The sequence below is a fragment of the Patagioenas fasciata genome, chromosome 1 (assembly GCF_037038585.1).
Source record: "Patagioenas fasciata isolate bPatFas1 chromosome 1, bPatFas1.hap1, whole genome shotgun sequence".
NCBI classification, from domain to species: Eukaryota; Metazoa; Chordata; class Aves; order Columbiformes; family Columbidae; genus Patagioenas; species Patagioenas fasciata.
The window spans coordinates 11,627,293-11,652,933 of record NC_092520.1 but is presented as its reverse complement, the minus strand read 5'-3'; the positions used below and the strand labels follow the sequence as shown (position 1 = coordinate 11,652,933).

Sequence of the window (25,641 nt, the reverse complement as noted above, 5' to 3'; positions counted from 1 at the left end):
AAGCTTGATGGAGTTAAGATGCACCTGTAGGCAGCTGTATATAGAATCACAGAATGTCCTGAGTTGGAAGGGACCCACAAGGATCATCGAGTCCAACCCCTGTCCCTGCACAGGACAACCCCACAGTTCACACCGTGTGTCTGAGGATGTTGTCTAGCCTCTTCTTGAACACTGTCAGGCTTGGGGCCGTGACACCTTCCTGGGGAGCCTGTTCCAGTGTCCAGCACCCTCTGGGTGAAGAACCTTTTCCTCATGTCCAACCTAAACCTCCCTGGCACATCTTCCTCCGATTCCCTTCGGTTCTGTCATTGGCCACTAAAGAGAAGAGATCAGTATGTATCCCTCCTCCTCCCCTTGTGAGGAAGCTGTAGCAGCCATGAGGTCTCCCCTCAGTCTCCTCCAGGCTGAACAAATCAAGTGACTTTAGCTGTTCCTCATACAGCTTCCCCTCCAAACCCTTCACCAACTTCACAACCCCTTCTGGACACTCTCCAGTAGCTTTATATCCTGTTTATCCTGTGGCACCCAGACCTGCACACAGTGCTCCAGGTGAGGCCGCACCAGTGCAGAGCAGAGTGGGACAATCCCCTCCCTGCTCGGCTGGCCATGCTGAGCTGGATGCACCCAGGACACAGCTGGCCCTCTTGGCTGCCAGGGCACACCGTTGGCTCATGTTCAACTTGCCATCGACTGGAATCCCCAGATCTGTCTCCGCAGAGCTGCTTTCTATGTCTCTATAGTGGGATAAGAACAAAGCCGCCATGCCAACAAGCGTGCAGCAACATCATGCAGTGTGGATCCACCACACAGACCAGCTCCTTCTTAGGTATCTCTGCACTATTTCCCCCCCTCAGTATTGATCTGCCTCGGGGAGCACAGGCACATTTCAGCACACGGGTGACACCATTAAGATGGAATATTGCAGAAGAATAAAAATAATGCACTCGAGCAGAATTTTGCTGAATGCACGGACGTGCTTGGAGTCCAGCCTGCTAACGTATCAGGATGAATTTGGCCCGATTTACATTCTAATGATTATAATGGATGCTGCAGCCTTCTTTTCATTAAGGCAGCAGCCAAAAATATTGATTTGTTGTACTTCGCTCTCCTGCTTACCTTCACAAATTTCAGGAGAGACAGTGCATAAGCCAATAGAGCTGGTCAGTTTAAAAGTGACAAATTAACTGCACTGAAAGTAAATAAACAGCTAACTCTTTGTAAATTAATTCAATATGTGACTTGAGCTCTTTTCTACAGCTAGAAAGGTGATTCATGATTCAGCAGCATTTATGTTGCTACCAGTTCAATAGCAGGGTATTAATGATGTGTCCTGTTTGACACAGCAGGTCAAATTCTGCACCTGGGTTACAACAGCGTGACTTGGAGTAACTCCCGAAGCCCCAAGCCCCGCTCTCCTCATCAAGCCGCATGTTCCCCAGGATGGTTTCAAGAAGGCTGAAGTTGTACTGAACAGTCAAAGAAAACAGAAAAAGAACCTAAAAGAGTCTTTTGATCTGCTGCATTATCAAGTGTCTTGTGGAACGTCTTAGTCAAACAGGACAAGTGACAGGGTTTGTTCATTTTCATGAAAATACTAGCGAAAGAGTGAAACAAATACATACAACCTTTAAAGCTGGGGGTGCAGTTTGTGTTTGAGGGGTTCCCCCTCAGCTAGATTTCAGTTCTGGAAATAAACTGAGTGGTTTACTCTGGAATATTGAGTACAATTCCCACTCTTGTAAAAACATGATTCATGCTTTACCGAACAAGGACCCTAACATATTGTAGGCTATCACTCCTACTAGTCTAGACACAGGGTAAAAAGCCTCCTTAATTTAGTAATGAGCAATACGGACTAACTTACTCTCCCTAACAATTCCTTTCAGTTCAATAAACGTTGTATCTCGAGATTTTCAGACCAACATTGCAGCATTTGGTCCACTCTCCTATCCCTTTACAAAGAACCCATTTAGCTGAAATTGATGCTACTGAAAAAGCAGGTAGGCAAATAGATTCAAATGCAGGAGCTTAAACTGAAATTCACGTTCAACTGCCTAAGTAATGTTGCTCAAATGCCTTCAACTGCTATTAGCACCGCAGGGTATGCAAGTTCTTAATGTTTCTGCAAATTAGAGTAGGTGCCCTCTTGACTTTTGACACTCAAGTCTGATGTTTCTGGACACAAGGTTTTGACTGTATCATCTGTGCACAGCTGCAGCAGAAAGACTATAGCACAAACAGAGTAAAAATATTTTTCACTGCTTATGCTCAGACGCGATCCACAGCATTTGCAATGTCGTCTGTTTTTCATAATGTTCAGTTTAGAAAGTTGACATTTGATTAAACAGTTTGATTTTGCCAAAACATACATTTTAATCTTATGTTTTAATACCACATTCTCAATTAAAAGCTTTAGAAAAAGACATACAAAGTCTGCTCAAACCACAGTAAGCCCACAGACCTAACATATGCAACATAATTTCTGAAACTGTTGACTAATATTTTCTAATTTCCTCACTACTTCTAGTACCACACCTGCACCATTACTCCCTACAGATATCAGGCATTTAAACACTCAGCTTTTCCAATAGGGTGGCACAGCAGTGAAGTTCAACATCTTGAAATTCTTCACTCTATTAATACTGTTTTCTAACACCAAGGTTCATATCCTACTACTTCCAAATGAAAGCTCATGCAGTTGGTTTACAGGTACCATCTTTCCCTGTATTTCACAGGATGGTTGGGGTTGGAAGGGACCTCTGGAGATCATCCAGTCCAACCCACCTGCTACAGCAGGTTCACCAGAGCAGATCACACAGGAATGTGTCCAGGTGGGTTTGAATGTCTCCAGAAAAGGAGGCTCCACAGCCTCTCTGGGCAGCCTGTTCCAGGGCTCTGGTACCCTCAAAGTAAAGAAATTTCTCCTCACATTCAGATGGAACCTCCTATGCTTCAGTCTGTGCCCGTTGCCTGTTTCTACCTCTACACAAGTATACCAACATTGATAAACATGGTGCTACAAGAAAGAGTATTATACAGAATGGCATATCATTCCAGCCTGCTAACTCCTATGAAAAATTATTCCCACCAACAATAATAACAAAACCACAAACAGGATTTAGGATTAAATAATCCTTGTTTCATGCTCCTTATTTCCTTTCATTGGGTTTAAACACCGCATTCAAGGTCAAGAGTGTTGTGGCTTTGTGGAGGCGACCTGAGTAATTTAAAAGGACCAGCAGATAACACAGTGACTGGAAGTGAGTCATTCTGTAACTATCACTGCTTTCTAAATGAAGTCATCACAGAGCTGCTGAAAAGGAATGTGTATTATTTCACACCCACAGAGTGATGAATGTAACCAGGTAATTAAATCATGTCATTGCTGTGCCTGGAAAATCCTTATTTATGATTTTATCTCGCCTGTTAAGAAGAGTTGAACTCCTTGTTAGGGTAGAAAATAATTATGCTTAAGCTTTGCTTTTGCAAAAACCTCTAGGAAGGGAAAAGGAAATTAGAAACAAAACTCACCAGTTTCTTCATCTATGCTGAATCTCCCCAGGCCGCTGCCATCTCTGATGGAATACTGGATCTCTCCATCCCTTCCGGAGTCCTCGTCTCGAGCAACAACTTGTAGAACACTTGTACCAATGCGGGAGTTTTCCTTTACAGATCCAATGACAGCGAAGTCAGGAAAATAGGGGGTATAGAGATTTTCATTAACATCCACCACTTCGACTTCCACAAAAGAAACAGAAGAGAGAGACACCGGGCGCCCCTTGTCCTTTGCACGCACGGTCAGGTTGTAGAACTGCTGCTTCTCATAATCGAGCTCCTTGTTCAAGCGGATGGCGCCGCTCGCTTTGTCTATCTCAAACCGCCCGTTGTAATCGTTCACCAGCGAGTAACGGACTTGGCCTCCCAAACCAAGATCTGGATCATGAGTTTCCAACCACGCTATGACAGTACCGACCGGTAGGTCCTCAAGGACCTTCACGTTGTAGCTGGATGGTATGAAGGCTGGAGAGCAATCATTGACATCATCCAAAAAAACCTTCAGAGGCACAATGGAGAACTGTTGAAGACCACTCTCTGCTTTGTCCCTAGCCTCAATCTTCAGTGTGTAGTTTGCTTTTGATTCCCGATCTAGTTGATCGGCCACATACACCATTCCCGTGGAACTGTTGATAGCAAATTGCTGGGTGTCTGTCAGTACTGAGTAAGTCACTTCACCATTAGATCCTAGGTCTTTATCTCTGGCTTCTACCTGGATAATCTCTGTGAGAAGACTTGTACTTTCTAAAATATTAACTGAGTAACTGTCCTGTAAAAAAACAGGCTTGTTATCATTTGCATCCTCCACAGTGACAGTCAACAGTCTCCACGCAGATTTTGGTGGATTACCTAAATCATAAATTGTAATATTAAGGAGATAGAGGTCTGTTTTTTCACGGTCCAAGGGCATAAGAACATTAAGTACTCCTGTCTCCATGTCAATGTTGAAACAACTATCTACGTTACCATCAGAAATTGTATAAAGTACTCTGCCATTAAAACCTGAGTCTGCATCATAGGCTTTTATCCTCAGGATGGTGGCACCAACTGGCAGATCCTCTGAAACCTTTACATCAGTAGGGAAGGATTTGTCAAAATGTGGTGCCTGCCTGTTCACCGAATAAAAATCAAGAAAACCATCTTCCAAATTCAGCTTCACATTTGCTTTTGCCTTTTTGAGTAATTTCTCTGCTAGCTTCTGAGCAACTCTAGTTTCTCTACAGCTAAAGGTCTTTGAAGACGCTTTCCCATGGACTACTGAAATATTAACAAACATAGCATCAGCAAAGTTCTCTCCATCAGTTGCTGTTATCTTAAGGCCAAAATTGCTGTTCTTTATGCCAGAATTAACTAGAGATTTTTTCAGTTGCAGGACACCAGAGTCAGGATTTAAATAAAAAATGCCAAGTTCATTTCCAGAGACTATTTTGTACTTCACAAGCTCTAACTCATCTATGTCTATTGCAGAAACAGCAGTGATATGACCACCAACAGGAAAATCGGAAGAAATCACTCCCTGACACGCCACTTTTTCAAAAAGGGGTTTGTTATCATTGACATTGCCTATGTAGATGGTGACATTCACCTCACTTTCATGGCGGTAGGGAGAACCCCAGTCAGAAGCTCTCACAATGAACCTGTAGCTTTCTGGTGAGGACTCAAAATCCAGTTCTTCAGATGTGCTGATGACACCTGTAAACTGGTTTATTGTAAACGGTAGTGAGTTCAGACTGGCAATGCTGTATGTTATGTATCCATTTTCTCCCCTATCTTTATCAACGGCTGAAACTGCCAACACGCTAGACCCCACAGGGACGCTTTCGTTGACAAACGAGCTGTAGGAGGCCTGCTGGAACTCCGGAGTGTGATCGTTGGCATCTTCTAACCTGACAGTAACCTCTGCTTTTAAATCATCACCTTTGTTTGTATATACCTCTAATTCATAGAGTTCCTTATCAACGATTTTCAAAGAACGAGCAGCAGTAATAAGGCCTGTGTTGGGATTGATCTTAAAATACTTGGCATCCTCACTTGGAGATATCCTATATTCCACACCCTGTGGTTCAGGCATCAGCTTAACTACTGCAACCACCACACCAGGAGGTGAAAATTCACTGATCAAAACATCATACGCTTCCTTTTCAAACTTCAGGGGGATACTTTCTTTCCTGGGACTAGCAATGTGGACCAGTTTGACTGCAGAAAATTTCTGAGGAGATCCTTTGTCCTTGGCTTGGAGAGTCAGGTTATAACCATATGGGAAGCTGTCCCAATCAATAGGCTTTCTTTCTTTGATTTTATACTCATTCATCCATTTACCTTCTTTAGTCAGGAAGAATTGCTCTAGCGGATCTCCAGCCACAATAGAAACAGATTCTATTTCACCATTGGCTCCTTCATCTAGGTCATCAATGTTAACAACTGCATAGGTAGGTTCCTTGTCTGATGGGAAGGGAATGTGGGTTACTACATTTATCGTTGGGGCATGTTCATTTATACGTTCAATGTGAACATAAAGCTTGGCAGTGCTGCTTACGCCATTGTTTCCATAAAGCTTCATTCCACGGTCCACAGCCAGAATCTCAAGATCGTATCTGTTTTTCTCATCATAGTTTAACCGGCCACTTAAGGAGATAACGCCACTCGTAGGATGAACTGAGAAGAGATCAACTTTGTTTTTGAAGTAATAATAAAATTCACCATTGGACCCAATATCTGCATCTGTTGCAGTCACCTGTGCAATGCTAGTCCTCAAAGGAGTGCTTTCTGCTATCGTGACAGAATATGTGGTTGGTGAAAACAAAGGTCTTAAGTCATTCATATCCAAAACCTGGATGTTCACTTTTGTCCATGCTTCCAAGTCCTCTCCTCTGACAGACCCTTTCACCATCAATAAATAGTTGTCCTGGATTTCTCTGTTCAAAATAGCAGAATTCCCACCTTTAGTCCTTATTCTTAGGAAGCAAAAGTCAGCAATGATGACTTCCTCTGCTTTAAAAAAGCCCTCATCGTCACCAGACACTATCCTGTACTTGATATCCCATGAGAGGTCAGCCAAGGTAATGCCCATCCTCGTTTGACTGTTGACATAGGTCCTGGCTGCAGAATTCTCGTACACCGTAGCGTTGTAAGTGGAATGTGTGAAGTGAAAGCCAAGCGGGGTGGTCCCGTGAGCTACCTGGCAAACAGAGGCCAGGAGCTTGATCACCAGAAGGGCAAGGCATGACGGAGGTGGCCGTGAGCCTGACCAGCAGCCCATGTTCACCTCCATCACATCGTTCCTTCACCCTGGGACAGAGAGAGAAAACAGGAAACGGTTGATCAAGACATAAAAACTGCAAAGTGTCATCTAAAAATTACTTATCCGATTTTTAATTAGAAATAAAATACATGCAATAGCTATTCACTGCATATTTAATTAAAAAAAATGAGAACATTATATATGCGCACACAAAAATATGAGTTTTCAATTGTATTTTTACATATGTGTGAGTGTGCAATTCACACATACATGCAAATATACATATACATATGCATGTATATACACTTTTTTAACATTAAAAAAACCTATGAGACCCTATCACATCTGTACACGCATGCAGAGAGTCCAGAATAATAATCACAGTGGAAAAAAATCTAAAATAAGACACACAAATTTGAATAAATTTATCTGAGAGGATGAACCACATACAGAAATTATTCCATTTATTTACCAGTAGCTCCAACTAAGCTTAAGTAGTTTGCTTTCAGAGCATACTGGAAAACTCATTTTTACTCCCAGCACTTGGAAAGGAGACAGGATTTTCATTATGTATCTACCACTGCGATAGTCAAATGTTATCAGGTTTTTTTTATGGATAGTTAAGAAAAATCACATGGTTGCTGAAATTTGAGCCACTAAAACCAAGTAGTACATAAAAATCACTACCTAGATGGTACTTTAATTACAGATACTTACAGAAAAATCAAAATTACGGAAGAATTATAGCTAATTAAATGAAATTACATACACATATACATATGCATACGCATACCCAGATACTAAGAACAGGCAAAATAAAACAAAGAAAATAATACTGCTTGATAAAGCTGCCAGGTGAAGACTCGGGTTAGGAAAAAGCACAGTCGATATAGCCCATAGGACTTAATTCTACCCTTGCATATGTATCACAATGCATCTGTAATTATGGTCACCACTTTACACCAAATCCACAGGGCAACATACCCTAAATTATAACATGGATCAACATTTTTTCTCTATATGCAATAAATGCCTCATTCTCTGGGTACTACTGTCATCCCAAACTCAGAAAGGCCAAGACCCCCTCCAGTCCACCACCCATCCTGCTGCCAATGGGCTACCTGACCAGCAAGAGTGGAAACACATTCTTGCCTGGAGTGAATTTCAGCTTCCACCACATTCCACTTTGGCAACCCCAAGCAGAATTTGGCTACACATAAGGTGCCCAGCCCCATTGCCAGCAGTCTGACTCAACCCAGTTTCACGGGATCACAGAATGGTTGGGGTTGGAAGGGACCTCTGGAGATCATCCAGTTCAACCCACCTGCTAAAGCAGGTTCACCAGAGCAGATCACACAGGAATGTGTCCAGGTGGGTTTGAATGTCTCCAGAGAAAGAGACTCCACAAGCTCTCTGGGCAGCCTGTTCCAGGCTCTTGTCCCTCTCCAGCCACCTGAAAGCAGTAAGAGCCTGTCCGTTGATTTCGAAAGGCTCATTATAAATTTAAGTATTCAAATGCAATTCATAGCCAGGCATTTGGGGAAGATTTGAAGTTTCACCACACAGTCCTGTTGTGGAATAGTCCCAGATTCTCACTTCAGAGATGTAAATTGGGAGTTCAAATGGAGACAAGGTGAGCAGAGACACCAGCTGAAGGTTGCTGGATGGTGCTGCAGAAGCTGTGAACCAGGCTCCTGCTTATTGCTTCCCACTAAAAGGAGAGGAAAGGAGCCTGAGGAAACCAGGCAGGTGCTTACAGTGAGACAGTGTGAATAAGCTTCTTTGTCACAGAGTACATTCACTGCTACTCGTGAAAATCACAAAAATCGATTTTAAAAGGCAATTGTGGAAAGACCCACTGCACACATACATTGTTCTCATTGTCATTTAAAAGCTGCTTGAAAACGTAGTTTTCTCCAAGCTAGAATACAGAGTGGCAAAGGACAGGAAAAGCTGTCGATAATGACAGGGATTAATTTAAATTTCCAACCTGATTTCCACATGCCCTAGGAGATTCATAAATTGTGTGCAAATTTTGGAAAATGAATTCATCTTAGTTATCACTTCCAATATAACTGAATGACTATTGCACTTTTAAGTATGAATGATAATCAATTTATTGCTCTGATGTTAGAATGTTCACACAAAACACTTAACTTCCTGATCCCACAGTCTATATCCCATTGCTTAAAGCATTAATCAATCTGATGAATTTGTCAAGGCACTCATCTTTCGATACACTTATTTTCACATGCAGTTCTCTTCCTGTTTTGTTTCCTTCTTTTTTTATTTTCTATTATACCAACACAGAAAAGGAAACTCCTTGAAAATGAAAATGTAATATATCAGCTCCAGGACTTGCATTCCCAAGTAACTGGCAATTCCCCACAGAGCTACAGGTGGCAGGTCCTTTTCTGAATATGCGGCTCAATTGTTGTGCTCGTATCATGCGAGTCCTGTGACTTACACTTGAACCCACACAGTTTCTACATCGAATATGTACAGATCTCCAACATGTTTTGTGCACATGAGGGACCAGTTCTCCCCATGCTCAAGTGGATCTCCAGATGACCCAGGACTGTATTTTTCTACTTCAGCAAGGAAAGATTTACTTATTGTTGTTGCCATTTCATTCAACCGCAAGATCAGAGTAGCAGCATCTTATTTTTTCAGCACAGTAAACATTCATCAACTTAATCCACCAGTGTGACAATACCAAAGTCCCTTATTTTCATGGGGCTTTGTGTGAATCACTTTGAGCGCTGCCACTAAAAGCTGCTGCTTCAGCCTGGCGTGGGAGACGATGCTCTCAAGTAGAAAATACAACCGATATATAGTACGCTCCTGAGTAAAAGCCAGCCAAGGGGAATGAGAAATTCTAATGAGACCCAACTCATAACAAAATAAAGGGCTGTGCCTATTCTGTGAAGTGGCATTATTAAAATACTCAACAGACAAATCTTTTTTGCTGCCTTTCACCAAGAGCACTTCAGCATCCTCTGTCTGCACGGCAATACCAGCCTCTCCGCACAGCTAAGAGAAAGCAAATTTCTGCTGGCTTGTGATGGAGACTGATATTACATTTCATATAAGAACCCAGACTTTATTTCATCACAGCTCAGCAGCTTCCCAGAAATAGGTCTCTTTGAAGTAATTAAATAAATCATATTATCCCATTTATGTCTCATTTGGTGGTCTAGTTTCTCCTGTCCACACTGTAGTTCAGCCTGAGTTGGTTTCTCTCTGTCATTCATGGCCACCAATATCAGGTTTCCAGGTCTATCATAACCAGAAATCAGTTTTCCTGACAAATACATTACTACAAGCAAAAATGATTTAAAACTTTACTTTTAGGTTAGCCGTACCCAAGGTTACAGAATGCCAGGGTAACCGGGCATCAAAGCAGATATTTACAAAGCTATGTGATTAGGTGAACCTAATGAAAAAGTTGTGTATATCCCAAGCAATATAACATGACAACCTTATGCTGCCATTCCATTTATCTATTTATTTTCAGAGAAAGCCAGGTCTAAAGTCTAATCTCAAATACACTGCTGTAAATCCAGTCACGTCAAGTCTACCAAAAAAAAAGTTGTAGTCATTCAGTGCAATCAGGATTGGTCCTGAAACACTAAATGCAACCTAAAAATAACATATGCATGTGTGTGTATGTGTGTCTTTGTGAACGTGCGTTTTAGTTATGTATATATATGTGTATACACAAACATACATTTTTAGGTATAATTTCAGGGTTGCCTCTGGAAAAACTGGACCTTCACATCAGGCAGCACTTTCAGAGTTTGATTTCATTTCAGATGTGGTATGCAGAGTTGTAACAAGCTCCTCATCGAAGTTTTTCATCTATCCATATACTTATATGGCCATCATCGTTATATTATTTGAAAGTCCCAATGGATGAGCTATTAAACTGCCACTTGGGCTACCCAAGAATGTTTTATTCATTTACTGAATTCCTTTCTTCTGGGATATTTGTTTTTAAGAGCTCATAATACATACATATTCAACGCACAGGAAATGTAATGTGATAGGTTACAGAAACAAAGTACAAAGCAACCCACCGTAAATTAAAAGGCATTTCTTTAAAGGCACTTCTTGTCAAAAAAATGTTATGGTTTCAAGTGAAGAGAAAGGTTGTGATTACTTGTGCTTGATTTTGAAGTGTTTGGGCAGGAGCTACTAAAAGAAAAAACAAAAATCCAGTCCCCTGGTACTGCTCAACATGGTTATGCTGAAGAAACAGCTCTAGCAAGAACAGAGACTAAAAGAAAAAGCCTCATTCTAACTACCCGAGGAGGTGAAAAGATAAGACGAAGTAGGAGTACAGCATCTTTCCACGCTTACATTACATATTCTGGCCTTGAAATGGGAAGGAAGGAGTGGAGAAATAGAATGGTGTGTCTTGATTTTTAACAGTCTTTAAAATAAGCTTGAACATTCAATTCTACACTCAGCCACTTTGCTCCTTGAACAAAGGTTAACTGTGTGAGCCAATCCGTGCAGAAGAGCTGCAGAGACCTGTAGCTGGCTGGTGCTCCTCAGAGGAATCGTTGAGGTGTATGAGCGTCATTCTTTTTTCTCATCTTAGCTCTGGCAACCTTGAGCTGGGCTGCATCCAAACATAACACCCCACCAGACCAGGAAGGAAGACTCGAGTCCCAGGATCTGCCAGCATTCCCGAACACCAAAACTGTGGCTCTAATTCAATGTGCAGATATGAAACAAGTGCTGTGCGATCCTTTGTTTGATTCTCTCTCTCAAGGCTAATTCTTCTCATCCCAAAGATTTCCATATCATAAAATACTCAAAAAAGAAAACAATGCATATACCTCTTGGGTAAACTCTGAAAATATTTTAAAAGTGCCAAAAGGTCTTTTAGAGAATACAGGGAATATAGCGGGTAAATGTCTTCAGCAGACAGAATGAATAAGCTCTTAGCAGGCCACGATAGAAAAAAAAGAGTATTTTCCTCTCTCCCTTCTTATCCTCCAGCCCAATTACAGCCTATAAGATAAGGATTTTTCCTTAAATTAACTTAGGCAATGTGACTAGCTAATAGAATACAACTATTTAAGACTTTCTACAGGTCCTTTGAAAAAGAAAACAAACCAATCTGTGCTTCAGCTTCCATCTTTGCCACAAGGACCCAGTGGAGCTCTTACCTACAGGGTCCTCTGGGCTGGGAGGACAAAAACAGTTCCTCAACTTTGGATGACAAGTTTCCAAGAGTTAAGGCATTTATACACTTGTGTGCAAGGGAAAAAAACCAGAGTCAATAAACCTTTGTTTAAAAGTTTTTACTTTGATTGGTATTCCTCCTGCAGAAGTTGGGAAAGAGAAGGTCCCTTCTCACTTAGAGCAGAAGTGTGACGGCATGGTATGGAAAAATATTAAAATCTGGAAATATCTCAGGAGAGTTGTCACAATTCTCTTTCAATGGGAAGCTATTTAAAATCTAGAAAATAGGCAGCTTTACAGAAAAAAAAAAGGTATATTTGAAAATATAAAGGTCTTTTTTAGGAAGCAAAAGGACATGAACTTTATATGCACATGAAGTCAAAATAGTAGGTAGTGAGGTGATGCATCTGCAGCAGGAGATCCTGATTTTGCTGGAAGTGACCTCAATCTTACAAGTAACTACTTCCTTTCACTCATTTTCACAGAATCACAGAATGTCAGGGATTGGAAGGGACCTCAAAAGCTCATCCAGTCCAATCCCCCTGCCGGAGCAGGAACACCCAGATGAGGTTACACAGGAAGGTGTCCAGGCGGGTTTTGAATGTCTCCAGAGTAGGAGACTCCAAAACCCCCCTGGGCAGCCTGTTCCAGTGTCTGTCACCCTCACTGAGAAGAAGTTTCTTCTCAAATTTAAGTGGAACCTCCTGTGTTCCAATTTGAACCCATTACACTCACCCTTTATATATTTGTAAAAATTAATAGGGTCACCCCTCAGTCTCCTCTTCTCCAAGCTAAAGAGACCCAGCTCCCTCAGCCTTTCCTCATATGGGAGATGCTCCACTCCATCATCTTTGTTGCCCTGTGCTGGACTCTCTCCAGCAGTTCCCTGTCCTTCTGGAACTGAGAGGCTCAGAACTGGACACAATGTTCCAGGTGTGGTCTCACCAGGGCACAGTAGAGGGGCAGGAGAACCTCTCTCGACCTACTGACCACCCCCCTTCTAACACACCCCAGGATGCCATTGGCCTTCCTGGCCACAAGGGCCCAGTGCTGGCTCATGGTCATCCTGCTGTGCACCAGGACCCCCAGGTCCCTTTCCCCTATGCTGCTCTTTAATAGAGGCATACGCACTCACACAACAACACTGGCAGTAGCCTATCTGTTTTTATGGTCTAATCATCATAACACCAAACCTACAGGTCTGTCACCCAGGTAAATCCATGTGCTTGAATGAAGTCCTCTATTCTCCGTGCTACTTCATATCACTAACAGCAACCTGCCTACACAAAAACTTCTGCATGACCAGGCCATGAGGACCTGCAGAAAGGGTGCAATGAAGCATTCTTGATTGGTCTGCAGTTGTTACCTATTTAAGCCTTACATGAAGCTGCACCAGTGATAGGAAAAGATGTTTTTTACAATCTGTCGTTGATATTGCAACAAGGAGGTGGGACGCCAAGTTCATCAGTGCCCTCTCCCAGAAGGAGTCTATTTCATAGTTCAGAACTACGGAAAACTCTTCCAAACTCAAGGAAATTCATATTTAAGGCATACAGAAGATAGCAATCTAGGAGTTTTAATACAAAGTCAGGAAACCTGTCACAGACTAGAGATAGCCATGGATCTTATACTCTCCCCTCATTACACAGGCAATATAACTAGCATGTTGTCAAATGAGAAAAGGGAAAAAAGCACATTTAAACATCACTTTCTCTGGTCAGACACCTTCCTTGAGCTGCACTCCACAATAACTTACCCAGCTGGGAAAGTCTAAAAATTTACCAGTCAGGACAAGAAATCAGAATATAGTTTAAGAACTTAAAATTTGTGCCACACGGAAATGAAGTAAAAATGTGTTTTCAACTCTAGGCAGGCGCAAAAACAAACCTGACTGATACTGATAAATTTACAAGAAGGGATATATTCATGGGGCTACCTGCTCCCCAATGAGCACATAAATATGATTTTCCATATATATGATCATATCTTGATGTGCTTATCCCAAAAAGAGAAGATGAAGACCAAATGACCATTTCTGCAGAGTAAGCCCTTGCAAGAGACAGCGCTATAAATCCTGACCTTCCTTAGAGCTGCAAATCCTCCTGCTGCCTGCACACAATTTCACACAGGAGAAAGGCCACTCAGCATGTAGCAAGTGTAATTCCAGGCTGTCCCTAGGAAGTGAAGATTTAGCCACCCAGACGCATGTTATGAATAACTTTGTCTTGCTAGCAGGTGCTGAGGATTTTTCCATGCAACACCAATTTTTGCCAAGTATCACTTCATCAGCAAATGCTTGCAAGCAGGAGCCAGGTGTCATTTGTCTTCCCACGGAGCGGGTGCAAAGGGTCTGTCAGACTCCCCCTTCCCCCTCGAGGATGAAATTTGGCTTGGGGAAATGGTATGTGGGGAAGCAGGGAGGAATAATTCACCTCCATGCGAGATCTGTTGAAAGGGAATTCCTGGGAGCCACCTTACAAGGGATTTGAGCTTGCCCCTTGGTGGTCTGCCCCAAGGGAAACAAAGACTGATTGCCACTTTTCATGCTTTGTGTATCTCCAGTCCCCCCAGGCTCCTGCTTCTTAATCACTATAAAATAGGGAAGCTTTGGGGCAGGATCAAAATGAGCCAGTTATGATCACGGGGACTATGTGCTTCCTCATGAAACACACTCAAGGATGCTATTTCTTGCTATTTGGCTTTTTTTTTTTTGAAGTTTATCTCATAAATACACTTTGATCCTCATTCAAGGACCCCTGGCTTGCAAGCTCTTTCTTGGTACAGTGTCAATGTAAAAAATCCAGGACTGGTGAGTCCCACTCCTGACACCACCGGTCTTTCCCCAGCTCTCTGTTCACCACACATTAAAATGTGAATCCCCCCGAATAGCCCGTTCTTTGCAGAGCTGCATCCCACAACCCCCAGGGCAAGGTCTCTGCCCACACTCTGTCAGGTAGGATCACACCCTGACATTGGGACTTCAGCAGAATTATGTTACCCTTGCTATAACGCAAGTAATAAATACAAAAGAGACTGGGGAGTCTTTAGTACAAAACCCTAGAGCAATACGATCTCTACTTTGTACAAAGCCCGGTACAACACAGCAATGGAATAGGCACCACGGGAGCCGCAGGGCAGCACCGATGCAAATGTGGTGTCCCAGCAGCTGGAAAAGCATCTCCCACCTTTCCCACACGAGACTCAGTTCCCATCCTGCACTCTCTTCCATGGTGGTTTTCCTGCAAACCCATTCCCGCTGGATCCAGGCGCTGCCGGACGGGGCAGCCGGTCTGCTCTGTGTTCAGGATACTGCACATACTCCTCCTGACAGCTTGCACGGGCTTGTATAAACTATTTCAGTATAGTTTATAGTAAGAAAGAAGTCTATGAGATTTACAACTACTGTTTCCAGGGCCATAATAGGTATGTAGGTGTAAGGACTGGGGTAAGCTTTTACTCTCAGAGGGAAAAAACACTATATATCTCCCTCAGACACTCTGTGTGGGGAGGTAGAGCAGCTCAAGTGCTCCAGACCTTTCTATATGGGCAAAAGAAGGGTGGTTGAAGAGAGGAATATACAAAAGCTTCTTCCCAGTTGATTGTTCCATGTAAAAAATACAGCATAAAATGAGGGACCAGGCAAAAAGAATAGCAGGTTGTAATAGATGATCTTTAGTGGTCCCTTCCAACACTATGACTATGACATGTCAAGTCAAAAGTGTAGTATCAGAAGATATATGGATGCATCCCAGTGCCATTAAGGAAAAAAAAATGAACAACACAATTAAATAAAACAACTACTCGATAAACATATAAATCTTACAATTCTACAGAAAAAGACAAAAAAAAAGTATGTTATTTATTGAGGCTAGGAACTGTATTATTGGGTTCGCGATGCCATTTCTCTTCAAGACGGTTGTGACGCATTCCAATAAAGAGAGATCATGCTTGAAGAGCAAGGAGCAAATATTTTGACTGAGATTCTCAACAAGTCTGAGATTTGAGAATGAAACCTAGGTTAGGGAGTGAACATTTTTATTTCAATAGGGCAGGAATCCGCAGGGTTCTGGCACCAGCTGCTGTGCCATAGGGATAACACAGAGCTGCTTCTGCTTCTGGAGCAACACGCTTGAGTTGACTACAACCAGCTTGGGATGTCTACATGGGTCTGATTTCCAGGCACTGAGAAGCAACCACCTTTCTGAAAGACAACTCGCCAAAAATGGCCTCCTGCTGGCCCTCTGATAAAGTAGCTTCAGAAAATTTGGACCAATCCTAAGCCCACAACTATTCACAAAACAAAACCAAAAAACCCCGCTACCACATTGATGAATACACTTTCTGCTTTCTAAATCTTCCTGTGGAAAAAAACCAGCAGTTTGTTCAAATGCAGTTTGTTCAAACAGGCAGCATTTAAAGAAAGAGCTATTGCCATCACTTTTTAAAATTACATCCAAATCAGGCCAAAGGAATTGGTTAACCTAAGTAAGAAGCAACGCACAGATACGTTAGGTCAAATACATCACAGTTTCTCTCAGATAAGTGGAATCCACACTGTAGACAGCGCATGGTAGATGAAGTCAGACTTAAATTGAATAAAGTCTGGACAGAAACACAGAAATTTCCTTTCCAGCTCATGTGCTAAAGTCAAAGCACTGCAAGGAAGAAAGCTTTCCATCAAAGCTGGCCTTGGACTGCTATCTGCACCGGAAGTACCTGAATCCACGCAAGGTGCTGAAACCAATTATTTTGCATGGGGTCTATTAAAATGCTAATTCTGATGTACATAAGTGAGTGCTGGTGGCACTCAGGCAGAGAGATCTGCTGTGGCTGCACAGATTAACCTCTGGTCCCACCTCCCGTGTTCCAGTTTGTACCCATTACCCCTTGTCCTATCATTGGTTGCCACCGAGAAGAGCCTGGCTCCATCCTCGTGACACTCACCCTTCATATATCTGTAAACATTAACAGGGTCACCCCTCAGTCTCCTCTTCTCCAAACTAAAGAGACCCAGCTCCCTCAGCCTTTCTTCATATGGGTGATGCTCCACTCCATCATCTTTGTTGCCCTGCGCTGGACTCTCTCCAGCAGTTCCCTGTCCTTCTGGAACTGAGGGGCCCAGACCTGGACACAATATTCCAGGTGTGGTCTCACCAGGGCACAGTAGAGGGGAAGGAGAACCTCTCTCCACCTACTGACCACCCCCCTTCTAACACACCGCAGGATGCCATTGGCCTTCCTGGCCACAAGGGCCCAGTGCTGGCTCATGGTCATCCTGCTGTCCACCAGGACCCCCAGGTCTCTTTCCCCTACACTGCTCTCTAATAGGTCATGGCATTCAGACAAGTTACCTGTACTGAAACCACACATGCTTCTGCCTCCCTTGAGTGGTCAGATCACGCAAAGATATTTCGGATGATAACCACTTTTTAGCTCACCGGACATCAACTCAAACCACTACGGCTTCAGCTTTCCAACTTGGCCAGTTCAGCTGCCGCAGCTGGGAGTCCCTCGAAGCCTGTTGCGTGTTTGGAAAGGTCCAATTTTGCAGGCACAGTCCAATTAAAAGCTCCAGAGAGCAGAGATCACTATTTAAAGCTGAACTGTTCGCTTTTGTTTATTTATAGCAAACCCATTAATTGCTAATCACATATTTGTTTGGTGGAAAACCAATGATCCAAAATAAACACAAAGTTTAAAGACCATTCCCAGAACACTGAACGGTATCAGGGACAGTGCTGAAAATGTAAATCAGAAACATCAAAACACATCAGGATTTCAACTGGAGGAACAAAAAACCCATTATTTCTGTGCCAGAAAAGAGGTTACCCATAAGCCATCAGTTAGCCACAGAGTCATCTACAGCCCCGCAGTTACTTATGTCCTGGAGAATGACAGACACCACTGCACAGTGTCGGTTGAAAAAACCTTCATGGAAAACAGCATATGCAAGATTAAATGAAGCATCTCAATGCAGATTTTCAATAATTTCCTTGGAAAGTGCCTTTTAAATATTTGGTGCTAGAGGCAGAACCACAGAAAGATGATAATTTCATTTATGAGCCAGTTTCATATGTCAAAATAATATAAAAACATAAAAACGAACCAAACAAAAAGTTGGTTTTGTTGGGTTCTTTTTAATCCCTCTTCCCTAATAGAGCTCCATGGTCTCCTTGGGATAAGCATGTTCCCTCAAACATCTACCTCCCAAAACCCCTTAGGATACAGGGTTTCCCTGAAGCACCTGCATCTATGGACTGTCAGAAGAGTTTTGGCTGCAAAGCACCCACACCAGCCCCGACAGTGGTGCCCTCGAGTCTCCCGATGTCCACACGTATCTGAAGGGCAGATAAGTGCACACACACAGCCCACTTTCAGGTTAGCAAACAGGCACCACATCTCAAGCCCTTTGCTCCAGGTCACATAGGAGACATGCTCCAGCCGCCAGCTTTCATTGTCTTGCTACGCTGCCCTCTGTACCTGCACAATTTCGGGCTGGAAGGTTTCCCTACAAAGCAGTGTTCACCAGCATTCCTGCCCTAAATTTCCAAAACGGAGGGTCATACGGTTGTGTTTCTCACCATCGCTGCAGTGGCTACCACTGAAAATACATCATTTATTCACTGGTTGTGAATTTGGGTTCAGTCTTCAAAGTTACATGTAGATCTTCAGAAGTTAATAGGAGACACTGATTATGAAATAGAGACCAGTAAGGCAGGGGTAATAATAATAACAAGAAAAACAGTGTCAAGATTCCATTACATTGATGAAAACAGCAGCCACTGGGAAGAACAGGCACATCTCTTAATGCTTCACCCTTCTCCGTTTGCTCCGCTGGAGTGAGGACCACCTGCAACCCAAGGTCAAGCCGCAAAGTCTGTACTCTCACATTCTGGACAGAAAGCAAACACCACATGCACACCAAATACACAAGACAAGGTCAAGCTTGGTCCGTCTGACCGTGCTTTCACCACACCTCACCCCAGTTTGCTGCCAGCCTCCTTGGTCTGGACTTCTCCACAATTGCTGGGAGCCCATGCATTGGTGGTGCCACACCAGCTTCCCACAGCCCCAGCAGGTAGATCTTCCTAATGGGAACCACCCCATCCTTTACACACTGACAAGCAGAGGAGGTGTTAGTGAGGTGGACACCTCAAATCACATGATGCTGAACATCCAACTTAGCACTCGCCAATGCAAACGGGGCAGGTCGCACCTCCCCGAGCTGCTGATCCACGTCCTGGAAACACAATCAGCTGCTGGCTCCACGTCTCCTGTTCGGGCACCAGGAGGGGAGGAAGCAGTGCCAGCAACCCCGTTATCATCCCACCAGATACCTCCAAAACCCGGGCATGGGTGTGCCAAGCTGCTCTACCGCTCCTGGCCATGCCAAAGGTGCTGTGTTGGTGCCCAGTGCCCAGAGATGGCCCCTGTAAGAGGCACATGGATGTTCCTCCTAGAGCACCCTCCAGAACCCAACTCACACTATGTGCCTCCCAGCCACACACTCACCATTTTCCTACCTTTTCACATCTGACAAGAGATGGGGAAAGCCGCTCAGCTGAAACAAAAAGGACTCCAGCCTAAATAATAACTTTCAGCTCATGCCCAGTGAGGCTTGTTGCTCAACTGGAAATGAAGTTTCACATAGCAAGGCACTACTTGTGTACAGCTGTTTTTCCTCAAGCTCCTCAATGCACGGATTGAAAGTCAGCTGTCATTTCAATCTGGCCCCTGCAAATCTCCAGAAAGGTAAAAAACAGAAAAAAAGCTGTGCCAGAGAGCATCAGGTCAAAGATCAAAATCATCAGGAATAACTTTGCCTGATTTGAATCTGTTTCCTCTGTATTTTTAAGATGAAAGCATAGAGCAAAAAATTAAGCTTTATAAAATAGCAATGCACCAGCTTACTAATACTCACCCAGCAAAATTACAAATCCATACAGAAGGAGGAAAAAAGAAGCATGTCTCGCTTGTGAAATTATTATGGATAAGGAGAAAATGTCTGTGTCTATAATATATTTCTATAGCAATTTTCTGAGAAAAGGCTCTCAATATCTTTTGGCATATGAAAGCCACTACGAGGACTGCAATAAAACTGAGTGTACTGCAAAAGACCCATCATATGCATCCGTAGAATTTAGGCTGAAACCCTACTGTATTAAATTCTGTATTCTATAGCTTTTGGGAAAAATGTTGATATTTTATTAAATGTACTACACAATATCTTTTTTCTCTGAAGAAAAAGTTTCGGTAGGAACATGAAGTAGCTGTTCTAACACTAAAAAAATACAACAAACAGGTTCGAACTTAAAAAAATGCTTTCAGTAAGTGCATACACTTCCAGTGTGAGCAGGGGTGTATATATATACACGTATAGCCCATTTCATCATGCTCAGCTGCCCTCATACCTCATGTGACTACAGAGCCTGCGACAGCTACAGTCATTTAAGGGTTTAAATGCATGTTGCGGTGTTTCCAGGGGAGATCCTAATGCCCAATGGGGCTCAAAGAACATGAAAGCATTTCATTTATTTTTTTTGACATGCAAAAATATTGCTCCCAAACAGATATTCCTCAAGCAAATACAAATGCACCCCTTGCAGCAAAGCATAACCAGCAGCCGTGCTGCAGGGCACACAGGGAATACACACCGAGCTGCACCCTCACGGGCAGGATCAGCCGTGGGCCACAAGCCACGGTGCGTCATCTGATGTCACTGTAGGTCACTGTATGTCACCATACGTCACCGTATGTCACCTCACCTCACTGGGCATTGCAGCCTGACACTCCTACCAGCTTCTTCTTCTCAAGAGTTGCAGACACTCTGCACAACTAAGCCAAATTATATTCAGGCACAATCATTTCATGCCACAGCTTGGTGATCACTTTATGGCACGATAACCAACCATGGCCACCAAAGCATGTCCGGGGCTCACCCCCCTGCCTTTTTTTGTTTCCTTTTCTTATTTTTTTTTCCTGTATTTTCTGTTGATTTTGTTCTCACTGGAGACTGAGCTGCCCTATTGCAAATATGCCTGCGAACAAAAGGGAGGGAGGGAGGGAGATGGGAATGGGTGCCTGGGGCAGGCAGGAGGGATCTTTTCTATGTCCATGGCAGCTCAAACTGTTTGTCAAACAACAGCCGGAGCTGAGGCAACCAAGATGGTGTGTAAAGAGCAGAAAGTACCTTCGAGAAACATACTGAACACTATCAAAATACTCAAGCCTTAAATAGACACATGAAGTATTTAAATGCTTTCACACCCATAACAAATTTTGTTTACTGCCCAGCATTTAAACAGCTTTTTCTTTACTATTGTAAGATTGTTCCCAAACAGTGTGAATTTGATGTTGCAATGAATAGTAGCACTTCAACTCCTATTTACAACCCATTCAGCAACATAATTCCACAAATAGCATGCAGGATTTCCACACTTTATGAAATAAAACCTGTTCTTGGCTCAAAAGAAGTTGTGCAAATTAGCTGAAAAAAATCACTTCCTTTTGTTTTTCCTCTCTGCTATGGAAAATTAAAGGAAAAAGAGAATTATTATCCAAGTCGTATGAAAAACTTTATTAAAGCCATTAGAACCACCAAGCATTGTTAACGTCCCTCTTGTAATTATATGCAAAATGCTCAGTATCCAAGGAAACAGCGTGGTAATGAAGTTAGAGACTACTGTATAAATGCACTTTCTGAATCACCACCAAGAATGTCTATTCTAGAGGGACTGGCCAGTTTATTAGTGTGTGACACCCTGATCGCTTCGACATGCTACAGCTTAAAAACAAAAAGCTAACAAGCTACTTTTGCATAAAGGCCCCTTTTGTCTGCCGTGTATGAACAGCCCCTTCTTAGCATCTGGTTACAGAGTTCCTCTGCAGAGTTGCAGATTTCTCTAAGCCCGTATTCACCTTCATGAGAGTTGTTCAGAAATCTGTAATGATGGGCACTAATTAAACTGCATAACCAGCAACAAATGAATCAGCGATGCTGTCCTTTGCTCCAACTTCTCAGCAAACTGGAATGCGCAATAGGACAAATACTGAAACTCTGATCTTCCTCAGAGCCTGTTGGTCTGAAATTCATTTCATTAGCACTAGCACAAACTGATTTATGGTCACATTATTAAAATTAATTTAAAAATTAATGCTTATGCTCCAGTATCAACACTCGCTCTCAGGGATGTTTCCTAGGAAGACAGGCACGTCTACAGTGAGGAAGCCAATGCAAAATTAACTCCTGCTTTTTGGTGTTAGCACTTAGATCATCATGCCAAATCCCTAGTTTTTAGGCTCAATTTCAGCAAGCATCCATATATTCTCCTGATTTCTGTGGCAGTTTATTCCACGCAATCACCACAGAATCCAAAGCAGCTCCACCCAGGTTCATGGATGACCTTTGGTTATTCTTCCCTTCCAGTATGTGTGACAGCTTTACAAGAGCACATACCTCAACATCCCTGCTTCTTCCATCGGATGCCCCTGTAATCTTTCTCCGTGACCTTTACATTCCCTTAGGCTCATTCTTTTCCATGACTGTAACACTCTTTATATAGGTAGGCAGTGGAAGCTAAACACAGTATTTCCAGTGTGGAGACAGCCAAGTGCTGGAATAACTCGACTGCCGGCCCCTGCCCGATGGCACATACAGTCATAAAACCCTGTCACCTTTTTGGATGCTCTCAGGCACTGTGCTGATTTGGTAAAAAAGGCACCATCGTCTTCTTGCTGCCTCCTCTTTTGTGCCTTGTTTCTCTGGTTTTCGCAAACTTTACTCCTTTCCCAGCGTAACCCTCACTGCCTCTGTACACAGATCCAAAGCCAACTTGTCTGCCCTTCTCTTTCCACCCACACTGTTTTGGGGGGTCTTGCATCGTTGAAACAACATTCACATCTTCAGTAAATGCTGCCACTTTTCTTACACCTCCCCTCTTCCAGATAAGTGCAGGGCTGATCCTCATTTCTCACCACCACAAACAGCTTCATCTCACGAAACACCTCGCTGCTTTGTCTGGTGCTTTCTTCTCCCAGACTCTGAAGCTCACTTTCACACACCACAATAACTGATCTTGCCCAATTAACCTTTTTAGCTGGCTCCTATGCCTAAGATGTTTTCTTAAAAGGCTATAGAAATGAGAGCCACGGCTTTCTTTCGCAACTCCTTTTTTCTCCCTTTTTGTCAATACATTCCAGTTGTAGAGCATGCCCTAATGGCAATTTCTGCATTGTATCAGTAGATCTGCAAGTCTGGCTTATAGTACCATCATTATCTGATGCTTCTTCAGATTTCTCTTTAGATTGCTTTCTTTAACTCCCCTCTATAATTTCACAACTCAGTTACCAGACTGGCTAAAAACTTTATTTTCTAAAGGCATCCTCTTGTACTCTTGAAGCAGCTGTGCACTCAAACCAGTAAAGCAAGTGAACTTTCCCATTCCCACTCCATTTTACCATCCTGCCAGCTCACCCACCTCACCAGCACTGGTTTTTGTTTTGCCCACTACCAGCAGTGACCACAGCAGCAATGCTGAGCATATCAATCCTCTCTCAAAAGCCACATCAGAGATGGAACCACTAGAAACATTACACCAACAAAGTCAAAACCCAGCAATGGTGAAAACCTGTCAGCACTGTGAGAGCTCATGGACTTTCTGCTTAACAAAAAATTATACTTAGAAGTTACGATTTCAACCGAAGCTGGTTTAACTCAGAAAAGTCAAGTTTGGAAGGGCAAGGGGACATTTCAATAACCTTCCAAGTTGCTGCTGCTTATGCAGACTCACCAAGAACTCGCCAGCAAGGAAACACTGAGGGGATCTGAACTGATTTGATCTCTAAAAGGCAAGTGCGGAACGAAAAACTGCAAATATTAACTGGCCCCACAGTCCATCTCCAAAAGGGTCGCTCTCCCAGTCAAGTCACCAGCAGCCTCGTTTCCAGAGGTACAAGGCACCTATGGCTCCGTCCAACAGGAACGTCACTGCTCACTGCCATGGGAAAGCTCAGCTTTCCACCGCTCTCTGTTTTAGCTTACTTATTGTAGTTCATGCTTATCTGCCTGCCGTGAATGTCATGAGGTTTAATTAGTTTTGGTCTGTAAAACACACCAAGTTCCCCCAGAAAAGCTGTAGATGCATTCACAGTGGGATCTTTGCAACAGAATTTTCTTGGCAACCCTGGAGTGACCAGCACGAGCAGCCAGAGGACAACTCCAAAGACGAGGTACTCGGAGCACGACGACATCTGCAATCCTGATCTGTATCTGGAGGATCAAAAGTTTCAAGGGCAGCATTTTGGTAGAACACATGCTGAAACTGATGTGGGAGTTAACAGCGGTTTTACAGAAGTGTGCTGGCAAAAACACTCTCATCAGCATCTTTCAGCAAACATAAAGGAAAAAAAAAGCCCACCTTAAAATGGAAATAACAGGGGGAAAAAAACTGAAATCAACAACACTGACAAAAGCACCATATGGGTTTTTTAAATATCCCAAACAGCTTAAAGTTGCCCAGACTTCTGTATTCATTAATTGCTCAGGACACAGATTTATTTATTTATGGCTTAGAAAATAATTCCCAGCTCGGAGGATTTCCAAAGAACAACCCTCCCCAGTTGTGCATGGCCACCTCGGCCAACTCGCCCTGCCATTTCTTATTCTGATGCTAATGCAGTTCAAACAACCCAACCCTGCATTTTTTATCTATGCAATAAGCCTATCTTTAGGTCTCTTAGTTGTGTCAGTTTAAATCACAACATTCCCATAGAGAAAAATCTGATCATTTTATTTACTCTTGGGGACAGAGAAGGGAGAAGAAGAAAAGTTCATTATAAAAACGCTTTTTTTTGTTTGTGGTGCCTGATTCAAGCCCCACTGAAATCTGCATGAATTTAAACAGCAGTTGAACCAGGAGAAACAACACATTTAATTAAAGACTTGCACAGCTACCTTCAAGACGGGATACCCTGAAAATATCTGACTGTGCATAAGCATATCATATTATACGATTATGCATATTATTAGGTCTTATCCAAAGTCTGCTGGAATAAAGACCAAGATCCCATTGATCTCTGTGGGCTTCAGATCTCTGTCTTTTGTAAAATAAGCCTGGATGGATTCTGCCACTCCGGCTTTCACAAGCACCCGCACAAGGATATTCATAGGGCTTCTCACACGAGGGAAAACCCATGAAGTTGAAGCCATCCATGAAAGGTATTGGATTTATTCCAGATGTGGAACTGTTTTTAATTAATTTGGAAGCATTTGAAGTATTCACTCATTAAATATGCTTTGCGTTTCACACATGCACATAAGAGAGGAAGAAACCCCAGAATCGAAGCCAAAACTATAATGTCTTATTAAAAAGAGTCTGACACCACTTTTAGCAAAATTAGGCTCACATGAAGACAAGAGTTAGAGAGCTGCCATAACACACCACCCCAAGATGCAAAGCACACAGTTCCTGTGCTGCCCATCTCAGGAAACCTCACCTTGACCTGCACAGGAGACTTCCCCAGGGGTCCATCCCCATCACTCAGCGCAATACTTGAAGTTCAAGATACCTGTCCTCTAGAGAAGGATGAAACAACTACGTGCCAAATCATCATTAACAGCAGAATGTATATGATCGTACAGAAGACTCAAG

The 25,641-nt window shown here is 42.9% G+C and overlaps 1 protein-coding gene across 14 annotated transcripts in view; it reads right to left on the bottom strand.

Annotated features, from left to right (window-relative positions):
- FAT3 (FAT atypical cadherin 3) overlaps positions 1-25,641 on the bottom strand; it is a 419,159-nt gene that overhangs the window by 319,114 nt on the left and 74,404 nt on the right. For all 14 annotated transcript variants that reach the window (XR_011737022.1, XM_071803302.1, XM_065832545.2 and 11 more), the window contains one exon: positions 3,532-6,843. Coding sequence is in view for 13 of the 14 variants with exons in the window: in XM_071803302.1 (XP_071659403.1) it covers positions 3,532-6,826 (3,295 nt within the window). In the remaining variant the exon portion in view is untranslated. The remainder of the gene's footprint in view (positions 1-3,531; positions 6,844-25,641) is intronic.